This window comes from Pipistrellus kuhlii, unplaced genomic scaffold (genome assembly GCF_014108245.1).
Source record: "Pipistrellus kuhlii isolate mPipKuh1 unplaced genomic scaffold, mPipKuh1.p scaffold_m20_p_103, whole genome shotgun sequence".
Taxonomy (NCBI): Eukaryota; Metazoa; Chordata; class Mammalia; order Chiroptera; family Vespertilionidae; genus Pipistrellus; species Pipistrellus kuhlii.
The window spans coordinates 418,100-439,664 of NW_023425409.1; the positions used below are offsets into that span (position 1 = coordinate 418,100).

At 58.9% G+C, this 21,565-nt stretch overlaps 2 protein-coding genes across 3 annotated transcripts in view; one reads left to right on the plus strand and one right to left on the minus strand.

Annotated features, from left to right (window-relative positions):
* The window catches only part of NBEAL2 (neurobeachin like 2), a 30,451-nt gene extending 26,146 nt beyond the window's left edge, over positions 1–4,305 (minus strand). For both annotated transcript variants that reach the window (XM_045578782.1, XM_045578781.1), the window contains exon 1: positions 4,049–4,305. In XM_045578782.1, the coding sequence (XP_045434738.1) occupies positions 4,049–4,099 (51 nt within the window). In that variant the 5' untranslated portion in view covers positions 4,100–4,305. The remainder of the gene's footprint in view (positions 1–4,048) is intronic.
* A 2,130-nt stretch (positions 4,306–6,435) lies between these two features.
* The window catches only part of CCDC12 (coiled-coil domain containing 12), a 32,011-nt gene continuing 16,881 nt past the window's right edge, over positions 6,436–21,565 (plus strand). The window contains exon 1 of the mRNA XM_036430219.2: positions 6,436–6,588. Within this exon, the coding sequence (XP_036286112.1) occupies positions 6,493–6,588 (96 nt within the window). The 5' untranslated portion in view covers positions 6,436–6,492. The remainder of the gene's footprint in view (positions 6,589–21,565) is intronic.

The following is a 21,565-nucleotide window of genomic DNA, read 5'->3' on the forward strand; positions in this document are numbered from 1 at the left end:
TAGTCTCTTTGCACTTCAGCTGCCTCTTTAAAACTATCGCCTCGCTTCACTAGTCCAGGCTCTCCCACTGCACCCAACAGCACGTGGCCAGGTCAGTGGGGGCTCACCCCAATCTAGGGCTGTGAGCGTTTTCATATGAATACTGACTTCAGAGAGGAGGGGACGGTGATTGAGAGGAGCATCCATGATGAGAGAGAATCATGGATCGGTTGCTTCCTGCAAGGCCCACACTGAGGATCGAGCCCACAATGCAGGCATGTGCCCTGACCGGGAATCGAACCGTGACTTCCTGGCTCATAGGAGATGATGCTCAACCACTGAGCCATGCCGGCCAGGCCAGGGGTGTGAGCTTTCTAGGGCAACACCTGTCTTCTCCCCACCCCCTTCCCTGAGTGACAGACGAGTGTCAGACCTGGTCTCTGGGCAGGGGAGCCAGAGCACCTGGGTGGGCCCGGAGCGCTGGGCGCAGGGGAGGGGGAGAAGATTGAGCTCCACAGCGGGGACTCCTCCCACCACAGCTGCTGCGCGATATGAGCACCATCTCCTGGAGAGGCAGGCAGGTATGGGACAGGCCTGCTCCGGGCGACCTCTTAGGGGACAGGGGCCTCCCCCTCAGCATCGGGAGGGGGATGGCAAGGCCAGGCCGGCAGGGGCCTGACCACACCAGGCCCGGAGGTCAGACTTGCAGGACCACGGAATGAAGCAGGAAGACGGGGCTTTGCCGGGGCAGGGACCTGGAGCAGAGTGGACCCAGGGCCCCGGGACAGGGCCAGGCTCCCCCTTTCCTTGGGGAGGGGATCTTGAAAGGGGTGGACCTGCTGGTCTCCATAACACCCCACCCGGGGCTTAATCTCACCCTTGTCCTATCACCATGGAAACCAGGAATTTCCTTCCAGGGTCCCCGGAGTAACAGACCCTGTTTCCATGGGGACCCCACAATTCCACATCAGCTCTCCAGTTGCCATAACAACCCCAGGGATTACCAGCCCCTGGGCTCTGCTACTCTCCCCAACACCTCAGCCCCGCCCCTTCGGTTGCCTTGGCAACGGAGGACGGTAAACTGAGGCACAGGAAAGCATAGGACCCAGCTAAGGTCTCAGAGGACCTCGCCAGGTTTCCATGAGGTCGCCAGTCAGGGAGGGGTGGGCAGAGAAAGGTCCAGCCCACCTCTGACCTGACCTCCCTGGACCCGAGTCCTCAGAGGCAAAACTGGGGACTTCAACCTGGACCCCCACCTGTAACCTCAACGTATGTCCCATCCTGACCTCTGTGACCTTGATTGACCTCAGCTCGGTGCCCCCACCCCCCACAGTGTTCCTTTTCCCTGGGGGCTTTGAGGGACAGCCCTGCTCCAGCAGAAAAGGGGCCGTTCATTTGCATGTTATTTTGCATAAACTTTCCATGCTGCCCTGCTGCTGGCCTGTTGGGTGCTGCCCCCTTCCCCTCGCCCTCCCCCGGGGAAGCCCTGGTGGGTGGGTTCCTCTGGATATGCCCCCACCTGCCCCCGGGCCCCCTCACTCCACTGTCCCGTTCTTGCTCCTGCTGTTTCGGTCCTGAAGCCCTTCCGGCCCAAACTCAGCCTCCTCTGGCCCGGCTTCCCTGATTGGCCACCGCTGTGGCTCTCTCTGTCCAGCCACTGGCTGGACCAAGGAGCACCCACCCCATGTGAGGCGCTGCGGAGCCCGGAGTAGCAAGTACAATGAGGTGACCGTGGGGACCCTGGGCTGAGGTCCGGCTTGGTCTGGGACGGGAGGAAGGACACAGCCTGTGCAGCCCCCGCCCAGGGGACAGGTGGAAAGACACAGGCCAGAGGCCGGCCCGACCTCTGCCCCAAACTTGTTTGCTGACCTTGGTGTGACCCTGCCTTGGTGTTCCCACCGGAGCCCCGAGGGACCTCAGACTGATGATGTGGCTCCTTCCTGCAGGAGCACCCACAGCCCCTTCTCTCCCCCACGGGTAGCCCCGTGCTGAGCGGGGTGGGGGCCATGGGTGGGTCTGGACCTGGGATCCATGAGGGGAGAGGAAGGGCAGCAGGGGCTGCTCCCCAGGGCGGGCCAGGACGCACAACTGGGGAAACAGGTTTGCCAACTGATGTCAGCTCTCCCTGCTGAAGGGAGGGGCGCCGGTGCTGGGAGCCTCTGGCTGGGTGGCTGGCCAACTCCGGGGCCTATTCACACCCTCTATCAGTTCAACCCTTTACCTCACCTCCCCCCAACACCCCGTAGCACACCCGCTGGGTCCCTAGCCGGCTCCAGGCGGCACAGGCACAGCCGAGGGCCTCCCCAGCCGGCCGGAGCAGGAGCAGCACCGAGTGGGCAGGAAGGCAGTGTGGGCTTCCTCCCCGGCAGCCCGGCCCCGCCTGGCTCCCAGTCCACACTCACATCCTGGGTTTGTTTGCCAGGCCCCGGCTGCCCCTGGCCTGTCCAGGCTTCTAAGGCCGCAACCAGCCAGCTTGTGCCCCAGGCCTGCCCTGTGAGGTGAGGAGCTGGGGGCAGGGGGGGGGGGGCACAGATACACCTCCTGAGGGAACGGGGGCTGACCATTGCTGAGCTCATCTAGAGGGGGTGCGGGGCATCCTCCCTCGGAGGGGTCGCCTGGCCTGGGGACCCTCCATGAGCATCCCTCAGTTTCATCACTGGTCCCAGGACAACCGAGGACCCGGGACCTGCCTGGCTCCGGGCAGGAGAGGCATGAGGGCCAGGGCAGATGTCCCTCTGATCATCGATCCCTCAGAGACCAGCCCGTGGAGATGGAGACAGGCTGGGGTGAGGGACCCCATGGGGCCAGGGACGCAGCAGCCTGCTCCGGCCCGGACCAGTCCTACTGGCCAGCCCTCTGCAGGGTCCAGGCTGTGCACAGAGCTTGCCCTGGGCACATCAAAGAAGGACCAGCTTCCATCCATACACGGCCTCCGGGCCTCTTGCCACCGGACTGGCCTCCAGAAGCTGTGGCCCTCGTGGCCTGGATTCCAAGTCCCTGGGGCCCCCACGCCGGCCTGTCCTCCCGGGAGATGGCTGGGCAGCCTCGTCACGGAGGGCCGGCCGATCGGAGCAGGAACTTCCCCAGTGACCAGATCAGGGCCACAATAGCCCATTGTGTCCGGGGCACACCTGAGCCAGGAGGAGATGCCAGCAGGTGCAGGGGGGAGGCTGGGCTGGGTGAGGGAGGGGGCAGTATCGGGGAGCCCTCCTGCGGATGCAGAGGGAAAGGGGGGCTGTGTGCACCGGACAGAGTGAGGAACCCCGGGTTCTCAGCTCTGCCAGGACCTCACCGTCCGAAGCCATTACTGGAGGCGGCCTCGGGGCCGGGACACCAGACGGGAGCTCCGCCATCCCTTTCAAACTTCCCTCCCAGCTCGGCCCCTGCCCCACGCTCCGCACCGTGTCTTCCGCCTGGACCGGGCCAGCCCCGCGTGGGCTGAAGGGGCGCTCGCCGCGGCCAGTCCCCCGGGCAAGGGCTGGCGTCCGAGGGCACCGCGGTGGGCTGCACCCCCTCCTACCCGCCCCCCCCCCCCAGCTCACTCAGACCCGAGGGCGCCGGGGCCACACCTGCGGGAGGGGCCGGGCCACATGCAGCCCCAGCCTCCCGCCCTCTCCCTTTCCTTTCCCAGCCTCAGCTTCCCCGCTTGTAGATGTGGGGGCGCGGTCCCCCCCACAGGGTCTCCCGAGGGGCCCACCCCGAGGCGCTCTCCCAGGGGTAAGGCGCACGCGGTGCGCGGGCCGGGCTCCCCTGCGCGTGTCCCCGCGGCCCTGGCGGCTCCGGGCGCAGGTGCAGCAGGTGCGGGCGCGGGGCTGGGAGCCGCTGGGCGCGGGGCTGGGAGCGGGTGGGCGCGGGGCTGGGAGCGGCTGGGCGCGGGGCTGGGACCCGGTGGGCTCGGGACTGGGACCCGGTGGGCGCGGGGCTGGGAGCGGGTGTGCGCGGGGCTGCGACCCGGTGGGCGCGGGGCTGGGACCCGGTGGGCGCGGGGCTGGAAGCCGCTGGGCGCGGGGCTGGGAGCGGCTGGGCGCGGGGCTGGGACCCGTGGGCGCGGGCGCGGCGGGCGGCTCACCTGCGTGCGGCGCCGCGGCCACAGCTCGCAGAGTCGCTCCGGGGCGGCCATGGCCCGGCCCGGCTCCGGCCCCGCTGCGCGCCACCTGCCGCCGCCGCCTCCTCCGCGCCGCCCGCCGGCTGCCCGCGGCCAGGCCCATGGGCGGCGGACGTCTGTCCGGGCGGAGCGGCGGGGACTCCGGGGAAGCCGTCCCGGCCCCGCGGAGCCTCAGATCTGCGCGCTCTCCTCGCGGCCGCCGCCCCGCTTCCTGCCCTCGGCGCCCCGCGCCCCGCCTCTCCGGGGACCGAGCGCGGGGCGGGGAGCGCGGAGGAGGGGCCTGGGTCCGGGCGGCCCGGGGTGCCGCAGCCCCGCCCCCAGGGCTGAGCCCCATGAATGTCGGGGTCAGGCGTTCCCCGTTTGTCCTGGGTCTGGACACCCCCGGACGCAGCCTGCCGGGCTGGCCTCGCCACCGTTTGTGCAAAGGAGAGGCTCGCGGGTGCGGGACGGCGCTGCGGCCGCGGGCAGTGCCCAGGGTCCTTCCACCAGCAAGTGTGACAGTTACCATGGCGACCACTTGCGGAGCTGACCGCGCGCAGGGGCTGCTTTCAGACCGAGGACTACTTAAAAAAAACAAAAAACAAACAAAAAAAAAACATTAAAAAAAATTGACTTCAGAGAGGGAGGGAGAGAGAAACTTCAATAATGAGAATCATTGATTGGCTGCCTCCTGCACAGGTCCCCTCCTGGGGATCGAGCCCACAACCCGGGCATGGGGACTGAAGGGGAGATGAACCCCGGACCCTTCAGTTTGCAGGTTGACGCTCTATCCACTGAGCCAAGCCGGCTGGGGCCCAAGTGCCACTTCTCTGCATGGACTGTTGGTGGAGCAGAATGGGGGTCAGAGCAGCAGGACAGCCTGAAGGGACCCCCTGGGAGAGCAGTCCCCTCATCCCATGGGGGGCAGATCCCTGGGAGAGTTAGCCAAGCTCTCCTGGGTGCGCCGGTGGAAACACGGCCGCTCCAGGTTCAGCACTTACTTCACATATTTCGAATTCTTTAACCTTAAGAGGTTAGAGGCAAGGGGGTGCCTCATGCCTTTGTTTTGCAGGAGGAGAAACAGGAGCCCAGAGGGGCCAACATGGGACAACCTGGGCAGCCAGGGTCACATGGACAGGGACAAGAGGCCTGACTCACGCCTCGCTGGGCCACCATCATCCTCGGCTTCTGTCCATCAACCTTCCCAGCTGGTTTGGGAGGTGAGGGGCCCTCTGGTGTTGAGGAGGGGCCAGGCCCTTGGTCGGGGCTGGGGGGGCGGGGGAGAGTTTGTGGGGCCCAGAGAGGGTGTAGGACTTGACCAGTCTGGAGCCCCTAGAACTTGGGAAGACAGACTCTGTCCCCATCCCCATCCCCATCCTGTTCTGTCCTCTTGGCTTCTTGGGCAGCCCTCTACGCTGGCCTTTTCTCCTGCCCCGACCATCCTACCACTGAGCTGCCATTTCCTGAGTATCTGCCACCTCCACACCAGGCACCCCACCTGACGCAGGAGATAGGGAGCCAAAAGGCCCAGGTCAGTGAGGTCAAGAAGGTCGTTTGGGAGAGCAGGGTGGGGCGGGTCTGTGGCCAAGTGGCATTTGTTTTCCCAGGTGGGGGAAGATAGAGTTCTGGGGACCCCAACATGTCAGATCTTCACTTTAGCCAAAGGGGTCTCGGTTGTCAGGGCGCGCTGATTAATGCAGGGAAGAGCCTACCAGGAGCAGGGCCCTGGTGGCCACCTGGTGCCGTCGAGGCCAAACCAACTCTTCCTTCAGTTCTCAGGGACTAAGCTCTAGGGGTTCCTGGGGGCCCAGGTTGGGGTAGTCTGACTTTTCCACTCCAGGGTGTTGGAGAGATGGGAGAGGACCATCCATGACCCCGAAGGGAAATTGCCATCCAGGCAAGCCCTGCATGGCACAGGCTTTGTCTGAGCTGAGAGTGGACATAGAAGGGCCTAAGGGCCCATGGACAATCCCAAGAGCCACTGATGGTGAACACAAAGGGAGAGGTAGACCTCTTGTTAGTTTGGGGTCGGAGTGGCGAGTCAGAGAAGGCTTCTTGAAGGCTTTGGAGCCTTGAAGAATCAGAACACGTGCACAAAGGTTTGGGTCAGCGCTTTCCAAGTGGCCGGCGTGGAGCGAGCTGTGGCTAGCGCTTTAGGCAAAACCTGAGCGATCGACGCGCTCTGCTCTCCTTCACTCAGGTCTGATTCCACTTGCTGCTTTCTCACTGATTGACGGTGAACGCCTCACGCTATGCCCGCCCCCTACCGGCTGGGCGAGTCGTAGGGGAGGGAGGGGGCGGGCCCTTATATAGCAACTCAGCGTAGATTGGCTTTCAGGACTTCCTGCTCTCTCAGATTCGTCCTCGGATTGGCTGTGAACGCCATCTACTCATTGGGCCTGCGCAGTGTGAGACTGACGGCGGGCAAGATGGCTGCTCCTGCGGCCGGTGTGGGCCGGCTAGAGGAAGAAGCGCTGCGGCGGAAGGAACGGCTGAAGGCCCTACGGGAGAAGACCGGGCGCAAGGTGAGGAGTGCGGCGGGGGATAGAGGGGGGTGGAGGGGGCGCGGCTGCGGGAGCCAGCGTTCGGAACCGGGACGAGGGGGCTGGGAACTCCTACGGGAAGGCCGCTGCCGGGGGCGCGCATGCGCACGGGGCGGAGCATGCGCAGGTTGGGCGGCCGGGCCGCGGTCGGGGCGCCGCGGACCCTTTTGCTGGCTGTTCCCCGCGTGGGTCTCCGGAGCCAGCGGCCGTCTGAGTCTGGCTGGTGTAGGCGTGATGGGCTCGCGACTGGACGCGCAGAAACTCCCGTTGCCAACCAGGTGCATCCCATGAGTAGCGGCCCCGCCTCCGGACGCCCCGCGGGGACCGTGGGTGACGAGACCCCGGAGGGAGAGGCCCATGTCTAGGTCAGGGTGGGCCTGAGGACGAGAGGACGGCGCTCGGTTCTTTCCCAGCCGACTTCTCGGGGATGGACTTCCTAAGCCGGCTAGTCGCCATACGAGCAAGCTTTCCCCCTTGCTGCTGCTTTGACACCAGAATGGTCTGATTCCCTCTCTGCTTTCTCTTTCCGAAGTAACGGAGAGTCAAAGGAGGAGGAGAGCCTGAAGTTCACTGTCCGTGTGCAAGCCCTGGCCCTTTCGCTGGGGGCCGTGGGCGTGGGGACACTTTGCTTCCTCTGTGAGCCCCGGCTTTCCTCCTAACAACCCCCGCACACTCATTCATCCCCCCGGATGACTTTGAGATCTAAAAGGATCATCTGTAGGAAAAGGCCCTAAAGACAACGGAGGGATGGAGGTTGTTGGTTCTGCTCTGGTTGGATGGATGAAAACCCTGTCCTGAACGCAACAAAATACAACACATAAACTATCTAGATGGGTGAGAGGTGGGGGTGGTGGGGGGAAACAGGGACTCCACTTTGCAACTTAAAACTGAAAAGAAGAAAAAATCAGCTGGTCAGCCTGGCCTCTGTACTTTCTGCGTGGTGCGCTGGGAAAGGGGGCAGTAAGAGGGAAGCTTGCCAGATTGACGGCTGCTTTTGTGGGCAGCTTGTCAGCACCGCCCGACAGTTATCCCCAGAAACCACCTGGCTGAGGGAGTCTCAGGCTTCTCTCAGCCTTTCAGCAGCAGCGAGTCAACGTGTGTTACTGACTCGGGTCCAGGGCCCAGGTTATTGGGACTGGGTTTGAGGTCAGCACAAGGACAAGAGGGCACCCACATCGTTAGGGCCCGGGGCCCTGGGAGGGATGCCCAGGCCATCGGGAGATCCGGCTTCACGAGGAATTCTCTCGGGGCCGACAGGATAGCCTGTCTTTTTTAATTTTTATTTTTTTAAATTTACATTTGCTTTTTATTTTTTATCTTTTAATATTTTTTATTGATTCTTTACAGAGAGGAAGGAAGAGGGATAGAGAGTTAGAAACATCGATGAGAGAGAACCATCGACCAGCTGCCTCCTGCACACTCCCCACTGGGGATGTGCCCAAAACCAATGTACATGCCCTTGACCGGAATTGAACCTGGGACCTTTCAGTCTGCAGACCGATGCTCTACCACTGAGCCAAACCGGTTTCGGCAGCCTGTCTTTTTTTTTTTTTTTTTTTTTAATTTATTGTAAGAATACACACAATAAAATTTACTACTTAGAATGTACAATTCAGTGGTGTTAAGTACATTCACAATGGTAGGTAACTGTACCACTGTGTTCAGAAAATTTTTATCATCCAAATGGAAACTACCTTTTAAATATCAGTATCAAACCCATCCCCCTCCTATCCCAGCCCCTGGCAACCAGCCTTCGCTTTCTGTGATTGAATTGACTCCTTTAGATCTCTCAGATAAGTAGAACTAGGGGCCCACGAATTCGTGCACCTTGAAGGGAACACGAGGCTGCAGTGGGCACAGGAGCGGGTCTTGGCCCCTCCTGCCCAGACCCCAGGCCCCTGTCTGAGGGCAGCCTGCTCCGCTGCCGATGCAGTGCTGACGGCACATATCGATTGGGGATCCATTGGGGCCGTCAGCCGTCAGCCGTTCCGGTGGCAACTGCTGCCTGGATCGTCCCTCGGGAGCAGGGGGAGGTGGAGCAACCCTGAGGAGCGATTGGGCCGACTGCTGCCTCTCGCACCCACTGATGGCACCCAGCGATCGGGACTGTGCTGGTGCCTGCAGTGGGTGCGAGTGGGGGCTGCCAGCCCCGATGGCCCATCAGGAGCAGGGCGAGGTGAGCAGCCCTAAAGGGCAATCTGGCATCTGTCTCTCGCACCCACTGATGGCACTGCTGGGTGCCAGCAGTGGGTGTGAGTGGGGCTGGCACCAGCAGCAGGTGTGAGCACCGTAGGACTATGGTTCGAGGGAGCAAAGAATTTTCAGTAACCACCAGAGACTTGCCTGGATCACAGCAACCAGCGCCACGCCTTGGTCTGGTGCCCCCTGCTCACCTGCTTTACCATCCTGACACGTCCAATGCCCGCCATGTTCCGCACGTGCCCCTTGGGGTCAGTGCACATCATAGCGACCCGATGGGTTGTTCCGGTTTATTTGCATGTTAGCCTTTTGTATATATAGGTTATATAGCATTTGTCCTTCTCTAACTGACTTATTTCACTCAGCATAACGTCTTCATGGTTCTTCCGTGTTGTGCCATGTGTCAGAATTTCATTCCTTTTTCAGGCTAAACAGTATTCTGTTGTATGTACAGTTGACCCTTGAACAATGATTGGGGGTGCCCAACTCCTCCCCGCCCCCTGTCTCAAATCTGTGTGGATCTTAAGCCAGCCCTCTGCATACCTGGCTTCTCAACTTTGGGTCAGAATACCGTTTTCAATCCAGGGTTTGAATTGAGGTGGGAAACCTGGGGTGCCGGGAGCTGACTGTATTTATTGAAAGAAGTCTGAGTGTAAGTGACCGTGTGGTTCGAGGATGTGTTCTTCAAGGTCTGTTAGATTTTTATTTCTTTATGAGTCAGTTTCAATACATTGTGTGTTTCTAGGAATTTTTTCCATTTCTCCTGTGTTTTCATGGTTGGCATACTAATGGCTGCTTTAATTGGGTTTACTCTCCACAGTTCTGGCTTCAGAAAGCTCTTGGCTGCAAACTCATTTCTGAAAAAGTTGCATTCGGAAATCACATGGCTCTCTCTTGGAATTGAGAGGTCATTGCCTTTGTAGTTTCCTTGCATTATTTTCAAGCAACAAGAGTTATGTGCAATGGGGTATGTACACATATAATATCTTAATAAAAAAAAAAGAGTTATGTGCAATGGACGCAGACACTGGGGCGGTGGGGGCTCGCCCACGGGGGTGGGAGTGGTGGGGGTCAATTGTGAAAAAGGAGACATGCAATACTTTAAACAACAACAGAAAGTTATTGCAAAGTCACTTGTTTGGCACCACTGGAAGCTTTTTCTTTCCTGGTGTGCCTTTTCTCTCCGGAAGCTCTTAATTCCTTCCCACCACCCACTCCCATATCTAGTCCTTTTCCTGCATGGAAGGGGACATTGGAACATATTGTTGGCTTTTCAGTCACCAGGCTGTGGTATCAGTGGTAGATCAGTAGCAGGTGGTAAAGTGTTTGATTTGGTTCGAAATGGATTATTGGAGCTGGTAACACATTTCTTCCACAGATGTATACTGAACACCTACTGTGCACCAGTCATTCCGGCACTGGGGGTCTGGCAGTGAGTGAACAAAGCAGTCAGAAGTCGCTGCCCCAGCAAGCCTCCATGCAGCTGGCGAGAGGGCAGTCAGGCAGACGTGTCGTGGTAGATGGAGGTGGTGCTGTGCAGAAAAGGAAGGGGATGGGCGTGCAGAGCGCACCTGTTTCCCCGGCAGCTCTAACCGGTTAAGCTTGTTCAGGTTAACCTGGTTCATGATACCAGCTGCCTGGCTTATCTTATCTGGTCTTCTGACAACCCTGAGAAGAAGGAGGAAGGGTGAGTTTATAATTGAAAACACACTGAGACCGATAAAAGTGAAGTGTTTTCCTCGAGGTCACGTAACTAATGTATCCCAGGTGAGTGCTAGCGTTAGAAGGGACCATGAGAACAGGTGGTGGTTCTCGTTTTTATTTTATTGATTTTAGAGGGAGAGAGGCATCAGTTTGTTGTTCCTCTTATTTGTGCATCATTGGTTAATCCTTGCCTGCACCCTGACCGAGGATCAAACCCGCAGCCTGGGCGTATCAGGACGACGCTCTAACCAGCTGAGCTCCCGGGCCACGCCTCACTGTGCTTTCTGATACCCTGTAGGTTTTGTAAATTTCCTGCGCAAAAACAGTAGTAGTAAGAGTATAGGCCCAGAATGCCCTGCTCCCCTCTGGATTCAGATTCTGGCCCTCTACCCTCCGGGCGAGGACAGGTGTATTCTTCTGTGCCACACATCCTTTTAGTATTTGTCCCTATTGTGGCAAAAGAGATGAACATAAAACTTGCCGTTAACCATTTCTCAGGGGCATTAAGTATATTACACAATCATCACCACTATTTCTAAACCTTTTCATCATCTCAAACAGAAACTCTGTACCCCTTAAGCAATAACTCCCCATTCCTTTCTTACCCCAGCCTCGTGAAACCTCTAATCTACCTTCTGTCTGTGACTTAGCTATTCCATACCTCATGTAGGTAGAATCGGACAATATGTGTCCTTTTGTGACTGGCTTATTTCACTTACCATGAGTTTTCAAGTTCATCCATATTCTAGCATCTATATGTATAAAAGCCAAGCGACTGGAATGCCAGAATGACTGGAATGACCGGTTGCTTTGACATGCATTGAGGCCCCCAATCAGCCAACTTGTACCCCGATCAGGGGCGGAGCCACTCAGCCGACCGCCCCCAGCCCCTCCCCCAGCTGGCCCAGCTCCAATAGACCCCAGTTGGGGCAGGCCAGCCGGGCCCCACCCGAGCATGAATTCCTCCACCGGGCCTCTTGTGTTACAGAACTTATTTATTTATTTATTTCCCCCCTGTATTTTTAGCAAGCATTTATTTTTTTCTTTTTATTAAGGTATTATATGTGTACATATCTTACCATTGCCCCCCCAGAATTTAAAAAAATATATATTTTTATTGATTTCAGAGAGGAAGGGAGAGATAAAGAGAGAAAGAAAAAAACATCAATGATGGAAGAGAATAATTGATTGCTGTCTCCTGCATGCCCCCTACTGGGGATTGAGCCAGCAACCCGGGCATGTGTCCTTGACCAGAATCGAACCTGGGACCTTTCAGTCCACAGACCAAGACTCTTATCCACAATCTGCTTGTTGCTTTACTGTCTCTATATCTATCTTTTGGTTCATCAGTTTATAATGTTCTTTATTATCCATAAATGAGTGAGGTCATGTGGTGTTTCTCTTTCATTGACTGGCTTATTTCACTCAGCATGATGTTCTCAGTTTCTCCACATTCTTGCCAACTCTTATCTGCTTTAAAGAAAATTGTGGCCATCCTACTGGGTGTGAGGTTTTAATTAGCATTTTCCTAATGTGGTTTTGATTAGCATTTTCCTCATGATTAGTGCTGTTGAGCATTTTTTCATGTGCTTATTTGCCATTTGTATCGTCTTTGGAGAAATCTATTCATGTTCTTTGCCCATTTAAAAAAAATTGGATTGTTTGAGTTGTTGTTCTTTATATGTCCTGGATATTATACTGTTATCAATTATGGAATTTGCAAAATTTTCTTCATTCTGAGAGTTTTTTCCCCCCCAGTTAAACATCTCCTCTTTATTTATTTATTTTTTATATTTTATTGATTTTTTACAGAGAGGAAGGGAGAAAGGGATAGAGAGCTAGAAACATCGATGAGAGAGAAACATTGACCAGCTGCCTCCTGCACACCCCCTGCTGGGAATGTGCCCGCAACCCAGGTACATGCCCTTGGCCGGAATCGAACCTGGGACCTTTCAGTCCATAGGCCGACGCTCTATCCACTGAGCCAAACTGGTTTCGGCCTGTGAGTTGTTCTTCACTCTCGGTAGTGTCCTTTGATGCAGAAAAGTTTTTAAATTTTGATGAAAATCAAGTTATCTATTTTTTCTTTTGTTACATGTGCTTTTAGTGTCATTTAATCTCCATAGCTCTTGAGTGATATTTCTATTAGGGTAAATGCCTGGAAGAAAGACAATCAAGGGTCTAAAGTTTGAGTTAATTTTCTAGCTCATCGTCATTTTTGTGGGACCTGTGAACGGTGAGTCTGGGACAAAGTATGGCCTGCCTGCTGGACAGACGCCAGCGTCGCACTCACTCAGCTTGCTCGTCCGCCAGCACTCAGTGCAGGCCTGTCACCGATGCCTACTGTACGCATGGCTGTGCTCAAGGTGAATTTGGTCATGGGCTGATTTCCCTTGTGATGGTCTCTCCTCTTCCTACTGCCAGAATATAGACTCATGAGGTCACAGTGATAGTGTGGAGGGACCAGTCCTGAGATTGTGACAGATGGAGATGAGATTAGGGCCATAAACTTCCCATATATTCAGTAGAGAAAACGGGTGTAAGCCATGCGGCTCGGCAGTTTTACAAAGGGCTTCCTGATGGGATGGATTTATGAGGTTAAAAGAGGGTCAGAGGTCATGGAGCATAAGTTACTCTCCTGGATTCTAGTGCATCCAAGGCTCCCTGAGGGCAGGGGACTGCACTGCTGTGGCACTGCCCGAAGCAGGGCCTGCAGGCCGGCCGGCTAGGTTGACAGGTGAGCGGACGACAGACAAGACTAGGCTATGCTGCTGGGGTTCCTTCCTGGGAAAGCCAGGCGGAGTCCGTGGAACTTGAGCCGGGCCGTGGCGGGGGCCGGGAAGGGAGGATTGAGGGAGCCGGAAAGGAGTGCCCAGGGGAGCAGGTCAGAGTGGGAGCACCCATGGGCACGGGGGGCAGTGGGGAGCTCCAGAGGGTCTGACAGCAAGCAGTTGGCAGTGATGGGGGGGAGGTCTGAACGTGCCCTGGGTGCATTGGGAGGGCAGCCGGCCCAGGCACTCGCTTCTCGTTTTGGAGCTCACCCAGAAGTCCCAGGCTGGGTGAGGAGGTGAACAGTCGGAGGCTGTGCAGATGAAGCTCTGTGGCACGTCTGTGGTGCTGACCACTGGGCGGTGTGAGGCCACGCCGCCCTCCCACGGCCTCTTCCTCAGCGGCCCAGTGGCAACGATCGTGGCACAAAAGGTAATGATCCAAAAGGCAATGATCGTGGCACAAACACTTGCCCTTGGCTGCTGGGTTTCCTGAGCATTTGGCCTGGATCGTGCTGTCTCTTTCTGCCCTGAGACAGGCAGACTGGTTGGGCAGCAGGCCAGGCCCTCGGGTTGGACGTGACCTCAGGGCCAAGGTCTGGTTCAGCAGCAATTCCTGTCTTTCACGGGGCTCTGGAGAGCAGCTCTGCTCAGAGGAACCGGATGCGATGCCGGTGGTGGCGGTGTGTAGCCCCCGCCGCCCAGCACCATGGCCGCAAGCCACATCGCTCTTCAGCCTGAACATGTGGCCAATGTGCCCTGACTGGTCCAGCTCAGTGGATAGATCATCAGCCAGCGGACTGAAAGGTCCCAGGTTCAATTCCAGTCAAGGGTACATGCCCAGGTTGTGGGCTTGATCCCCAGCAGGAGGCAGCCTATCAGTGATTCTCTCTCATCACTGATGTTTCTCTCTCTCTCCCTTCCTCTCTGAAATCAATAAAAATATTTTTTTAAAATGTGGCTAATGTGACATTTTTTTAATTTTAATTTTATTCCATTTTAGTTACTTTACATTTAAACAGACACCCTTGACTTATGGCTGCTTATTGGACAGCATCTCTGAGGACTTGCTCCATCTCGCCTCACTTATGAGGACCGTGTGTCTACCTAAAGTCCCGCTTATTGAAAGCTGAGGTTCGTGGAGACTCAGATGACCCTCAGATCAGCCTTGGAGCCTGGAACTGGGACAGGATTTGGAGAGGTCAGTCCTACTGGCCAGTGTCTCCAGCAGATGCTCCCTCCTGGCATCTCTGTGGAGGGGCAGGCTGCGTGCAGAGCAGTGTGGTGTGACCCGCACACACCAGCATCCGAGCACGGGCTTGTGGGAGGGAGCAGTGCGAGGCGGAAGGGGGGAGCACGCTGACACTTGCTGATGTGGGTGCATGGGGAGGGGTCCCTGACCAGTGTGGGTGAGGGCAGAAGAGGAGCCGGAGGGGGGCTAGTGTTGGGGAGGTGGGGGGTGGAGAGGGAAGAGCCCAGTGTGCTGGGCAGAGTCCGCCTTGTCTGTGTTCCTGCTCACCTCTCAGGAAGCTGCCTTCGTCTCTGACCCCATTGGCACCTCTGCATGCTCTACAGCCTGGCTGCACAGTCAGCTGAGGTGGCCGTGGGGCTTTTTGTGGGCGGGCTGTCCTAGCATTCGCCTGGCAGGGTGTGACGGGATCTCACCTTGGAGGTAGCGGTTGGTTTATCCCTGTTTAATCGACAGGAAACCTGGGGCTGGAGGGATGTCATGGCAGCGGAACTCTGTCCCTGTCCTCCAGTGCTCGCCCCGGTGCCTGAGAACAAGCAGGTCTCCATCAAGACGGAGACTGCGTCCGGTTTCCTGGTGGGGCTGGGGCGCAGTGGAGAGAGTGGGCTTTGGAGCCAGGCAGACGTGGTTTAAATCTCAGCTCTGTTTGTCACATCTGCCGACTCAGGACAGATGTGTAACCTCTGAGCCTTCCTCTCCTTGTCTGAAAGGTCTTGACGGCTCCTGACCTCCCCACAGGCTGGGCGTGGGGGGAGGGGCGCGCGCGGGGAGGTGTGTGTGTGGGGAGGGGCGCGCGGGGAAGGCCTGTGGGGAGGCGTGTGGGGAGGTTGTGGCGTGTCTGAAGTGTCCAGCTCGGGGCCTGCGCAACGGCCCTGTAAGGGGAGGTTGGTGGCCCTCCAGGCCCCTGCTGAGTGGCAGTGGGTGCACCGCCCTGTCTCCATTGGAAGCAGGGAGGACGTCCTCCTGTCCGGCTTTCTTCAGCAGAGCCTGGTTCTCTGAAGGCGAATCTTCCCTTTCGTGTGAGGATTAGATGACCCAGGAAGTGGATTTGCAGAGTGCAGCCAAGATGGGGTGTGTAGTCAGTCCCTGTTCGTCCCCAGGACCCACTTTCTGGCCGGTGAGAGGGAGAGCCTGGTGGGCAGGCCTGTGGGCTCCCGCACAGACACCTGTTGGTGAGCCAGGATGGGGCTTTGCCTAGAGTCATCGCGCTGAGGCCTTGACTCTGAAATGAAGCTGTTTGCTCAGTCAGATTCTCAGCCCTCCTGTGCCTCTGGGTCTCCTGGGGAAACAGCTGGCAATCCCTCCTCTGGCCCCACCCTAGACCTTCTGTCTCGGCTGCAGCTCTTGGTGCAGAGCCTAGCAGTCCATGCATTCTTTACGACCTCAGATGGTCCTTTTTCTGGACTCTCATCGCTTGGCTTTCTGTCACTGCAAGTCCAGCCCCTCCTTCCCTGGAGCAGGGCTGCGCCCTCCCTGGGGGAACACTGCGGCCGCCCCCCAGCACACCCCCGAGACCCCTGAGCGCCAGCCGGGTGCCAGGGCCTGGGTGGTCACGACTGCTTCCCTCCCCCCGAGGCGCCCACAGGAGGCGTGGCTGACAGTGCGTGTAAACGGGTGGAACCAGGAGCTTGTGAGGGCTCTGGGGGGAGTGCGGAGGGCCGGGCAGCTGCCGGAGCATGCAGGGTGTCGGTGGGAGATGGGGTGGGGCCGGGGAGGAGGCACTGAGCAGAGGGGTGCCAAGGTCTAGGGAAGGGCATTTCTGGCAGAGCAGGGAGCTAGCTTGGCTCTCTGAGGGCCAGGAAGGATGCTGGGTGGCGGGATTAGGTGGAGGGTTGGAGGGCAGGGTGGGGTTGAGAATGGGGAGGGTCTGGAAGGCGGGGCCGCTCCATAATGGGGGTGGGGAGGCCTGACCCTGTGAGCAGTGGGGGTGGCTGCCTCTGAGAGGAGCCATGCAGGGCGGAGTGGTTTTGAAGGGGAAGTCCGGGCCTGGTTTTGGCTGTGTACGCCCAGGGTGACTGTTAGAGCTCTCCGCGGGGAGAGGCGGCACCTGGGCTCGGAGGGATGGGTGCTAGTGTGGGAGGGAGATGGAGCCCAGGGTTTAGACAGCAAAGGTGAAGACAGGCATTAGGAGGAGTCGCTGGAAGTTGTAGGGGTGGGGCCAGTGGTGCTGAAAGAGCCGGGGGAGGCCAGGGGGTCTGGGTGATGAGAGCGGTCTTACAGAAAGCCATCTCCCGGTGATCTGATTGCAACGTCATAGCTGGGCAGGTCGCGGTGGGCAGTCGCAGCCCTGGCACATAAGCTTTTAGGGAGAGGTTTATCTTCACCTTCAGCAGGCCCTGCCCTGTGTCTCTGTGCTTCTGGGCTAATACACCTGCCACCGGACATTTGCCTGCAGCCCTGTCTGTGCTGGGCCTGGGCCGAGCCTCCCGTGTAGCCCCTTCCCTCAGGGCCTTCGCTTAATCCAGCTCCCAGCTCCCTGGTTTCTCCCCAGTTTTGTTTTGGAGGGAATCTACAGCTAGAACTTTTGAAAGAACTCCAAGAGGAAGTAGAGTTGTGGGAGTGAAGCCACACTCCAGGCTGCTCTGGCTCAGGGCCGGAAAGAGCTGTTCTGTAGAGAAAGCCTGTGGTTGGAGCAGAAACATTTGTCCCTGCAAGGACAGCGCTTCCCCCTGCACACTGCTCAGTGCCGGCACCGCGGGAACCCACACCGGCCTGGTGCAGGGCTGTGAGGGAGTGGGGTGCGGGTGAGGGGTAAGCCACCTGGCTCTTCTGCACCCCTGATGTTACTCTTATTTTCTTTTAAACATATTTTTATTGATTTCAGAGAGGAAGGGAGAGAGAGAGAAACATCAGTGATGAGAGGGAATCATTGATTGGCTGCCTTTTGCACACCCCTAATCCTGAGCATGTGCCCTGACCAGGAATTGAACTGTGACCTCCTGGTTCATAGGTCGATGCTCAACCACCTAGCTACACTGGCCTCACTCTTACTGCGGAGTTCCTGCTGAGTGAGGGCAGACTGGATCGGCAGGGAGACTGAGCGGTGCCATCAGCTGTAATACAGTGTGCTCTCCTGTGCGCCACGGAGGGCAGGGAGGGCTGGCAGCAGGGACGGGCGGGGTGACATTGCCCACAGAAGGCTACATGGAGGAGGGGGCTCCTGAGCCCCCTGGATGCACGGTGTCTGCTTTGTCTCTGGTTGGCGTCAGGGTCCTTTCCCTCGTGGGCTCTCTGTAAACTGGCGAGGGGCTCGGAAAATACTTGTTGAGAGATGGAGTGGAGGGCTGGTAGGGCAGTTCGGAGGCGTGGAACTGGGGGAGGGGCAGGAGCAGGAGCAGGGCAGGCCAGAGTGGAGGTGGTCTGAACTTGGGGAGATCATCTGTGCAAGCCCCCCCCCCCCCCGACCCCAAGGACCTCCCCCCACACACTGCAGCTGGCCTTTTCTGACTTGGACTCGTGTTCTCTGCACTCATGTAGGGTCCGCCCTTCTGAACTGGGCCTCCAGGGAAGGGCTGGGTCTCCTCAGTGACACCGGTGGCAGCTGGGGCACAGCCGGAAGAGAAGGGCCTGCGTGCAGGGAGGCACGTGCCCTCTTCGGCAGGGCTGGGGCGGCAGGCCTCACCTGAGCAGTGGATTCCACCGCCTCAGGCTGCGGCCACGGGACCGTCAGGCTCTGCTGTCCTGGTCACACCGCGGTGGTTGCTCCCTGAGGAGAACTCGCCCGGCCGCCCCCGGGCTCCCTCCTGTGACGCCCTGCAGCCTAGGAGCCTGCCTTCTCCGCCTCTCAGCGCAGCACGTGATTAAACACCCCGGCTTCCACAGGAAGCAGATATGCGAAGGTGAGGGTTAAAAGAGCTTGTTTAAGCAGTATTTCTCCCACAAATGTGCCGGTTCTGACTTGCAGTTTAAATTTGGTTTTAATTAGGATTTTATCACTTGTAGATCATACCAGGGAGGAGACAGTAGCTGTGTTACCTTGACTTCTTAGACTGTGACAGTCCGAGAAGCAGCTGATCCGAGGTTAAAAGAGGTTAAAATAGCTCCGAGGAGCAGCGCACTTTGCTTTGTTGCTTTGGACACCCCTGGCTTGTCTGGGAATAGACTTGTAAATGCTTTGCTTTTCTAGCTCGGGTCCATGTGGGGCCTGTGTTGGGATGGAAGCGGGGAGGCTGGACCCCAGCCTGGTCCGCACCCACGCCGAGCTGCTGTAGTGATGGACTTGGGCTGGTAGGGTGCTGGGCCCCAGTCCACAGATCGCTTGTCCTGCGCCCAGCTTCTCCATGGCAAAGTGGTTGCCTGCTGGCCTCCCAGGGACTCTCTGTGGGTTGGGTAAGCTCTTTCTGCCCCCAAGAACCAGCGTGAACGTGGCGCAGGCTCTGGGCGGCTCAGAGTGACCTGGGCTCTCCAGTTGCAGTCGCCTTCCAGTGGCGTCAGCACCAGGTAAAGTGGGCAGACCAGCCAGCGTGAGTCCGGAGGCCTGTGGCTTGGTATGGCTTCTGCCCCACACTGCCTGGACTCCCGTGTTCTTCACGACGCTTACGATGCCTGAGAGATGGCCGTCTCCTCATCAGGCCTGCTCTGTCCTGGTGACCACAGCAGGTCCGCAGGCAGCTCGGTGTGGCCTCATACTTCGGAGGTCACTTCCTCCACTGGTCAGCTCTGGAGGGATGTGGTCTGGCCCAGGGCGCCTCATGGCCGCGGGGTGGAAGCATGGCTGGGAGAGGGCAGGCTCCTGGGATGTGGTGGGTCTGTCTATACCTGGGTCCTCCTGTGTGGGTGATATTTGAGGCCATTGTAGCCCCAACATTAGTGGTTTTCTTTTCTCACCTGGTAAGGAAGGCCCTGGTCACACTTCTCTGGCTGCTGTGCGAGCAAAGCACACCCAAGCCCGGGGCCGTGGAGAGTTCTGGAAGCGTGATGCCATCGGAAGACTCCAGTGAAATGCTGACCGTCGTTAGGAGTGGTGAGCCATTGGGTAAAGCCGGTAGTTCTGAACTTGGGCTTGGAGGGGCTGGTAATGCTGATCCAGGGCGTGTGCACTCGAGGGCGGTGGGCAGCGGTGGGAGCGCTGCATGCCGGCCCGGCTCTCCATCATTTCCACCGGTGACCTTTGCCCTTTCCTTTCCGGTGCTTTCTGAATGTCCTTTATAATAACCCGTGAATCCCATGTTGCCGCTCCCCGCCTGTCCCTGAGTCACACTGGTTCTCAGTGCTCGTGGGCTCTGTCTGGAGCCGGGCGGCCTTCCCGCCTTCCTGCTGCACCAGCTGCCCAGCTGGCCCGGCTCAGGCCTCCCACTCCCCCAGTCACTCCCGCACTCGCACTCCCTGCCCTGCCCGCTCTCTCTTCCCAGCAGGGACGGCCTGCCCGCCCGCAGGTGAGCCGGGCTCAGGTGTCCTCCGTCAGCTGTTAGTCACCGGCACTCCCAGGGCACCAGGAAGCCAGGCACGCCCCGGCAGCTGCAGGGAGCCCGTGCCCCCGTCTGCTTCCGCTCCCTGGCCCTGGGCTCCGAGGAGCAGCCGTCTCCTCGCCTTTCTGTCTGTGGACACTTGAGGGGAGAAAGGAAGGGGCTGGGCCGAGTGGGCCCAGCTGGGCGAGGGTCTTCTCAGGGAAAAGCAGACCTGCCCTGCGGGAAGAGTCTGGAGGCCGACTTAGCAGCCCGCGGCCGCAGTGCTGGCTCCGGGCGAGCCCCTGGTGAAGTCCAGTCAGAATCTGGTGTTCACGTGGCCTCGGGGCTTTGACCTTGGTCCACAGGGGGGAGAGCCGCTCGTTTCAGTGGCCACAGGCTGGGTGAGCCAGTGCCTGAGGTGGCCAGCGGGAGCCTCGTGGTCTGCTGGCCGCCGGGGAGCTCTGGGGGGAGCCCAGAGTTGGTGCCAGCAGCCTGTGTGCCTGGGCGGTGTGTGGGGTGAAGAGTGTCACTTTCAGGAGCCGCTCCCTGGGGAGTTCTCACTCTGCATCGGGCCCAGGGGGGGTGAGCACAGGAACCGGGCTGCCTCCTCCCGGGGCTCCTGTGCGAGGGGAGCCTGTTTGCTTTCCAGCCGGCAGGTCAGCCGGCAGCGGCGTGTCCTCGGGACCGGAGTGTGGGTGGCGGTTCCATCCCCGACGGACTAGCCTCACTGCCTCCTGGGGGACGGGGAGGGGCCGGTCACGCCCAGAGCCCCATGAGGGGACTGCTGCCCGGACGTGGGCCGGGACTCCCTCGCTCCTCATCCCCTGGAGAGGAAGTCCGGGTGGGGTGAGTGGGCTTCGTGGCAGGAGCTGTGTGCCCTCCGAAAAGGGAAGTGGTGGGGCCGGGTGAGAGGGCGGGAGGTGACCTCGTGGTCACCATCAGTCAGTTTCTCAACTGAAGTGTCTGACCTGGGGAGTGCGGCTGATGGGAGGGCACGCGGCCTGAGTGCAGCTCCTGGCTGGGCCGTTGCAGGAGGGACCTGGTGTGCGCAGGTCTGTCTGCCTCCTCTCCGCTCAGCATTGCTGCTTAGTGTTCTGTGTGTGTGTGAAAGCCCGAGAAAGGTCGTAAGACATGCCTGGCTGTGCTGGGCGTGAGGGCCAGCCATGGCTTCCTGCGTTCCCGTTGAGCCAGCGAAGGCCAGGAGGGTCTGTTCAGGGTGTGCGTAATGTCAGACAGCGCCAGACAGCGGGGTCCTCGAGTTGCTTTTGTGTTGAGTCGTTTCGTTATTCAGTCATTTTGACGGCAGAATTAAAGGAAGTGCAGAAGTGCTCCGCACGGCTGTTGTGTAGCCGTGGAGTCTGTGGCCACGATGGAGCTCATGGTCTGGGTGTGTGCTCTGCCCCTGGGGTGTCATCTTCATGGGGCCGCCCATCGGGCTGCTACTTTAGGGACCACGCCGGCCTGCCTGACGGTGCCGGCAGCCGGCCTCGCCTCGCAGACGCCGCTGCAGAGGATCGCCTCCTCGCGATGCTCCTCCGGTGCTCACGCCCCTCGGGTGTCCCAGGGGAGGTGTGCGCTGGAGGGTGTGACCGGGCTGTGGCAGCTCTGATGCTGAGGTGCCCTGAGACCCAGGGAGACCACCTGTGTGTGAG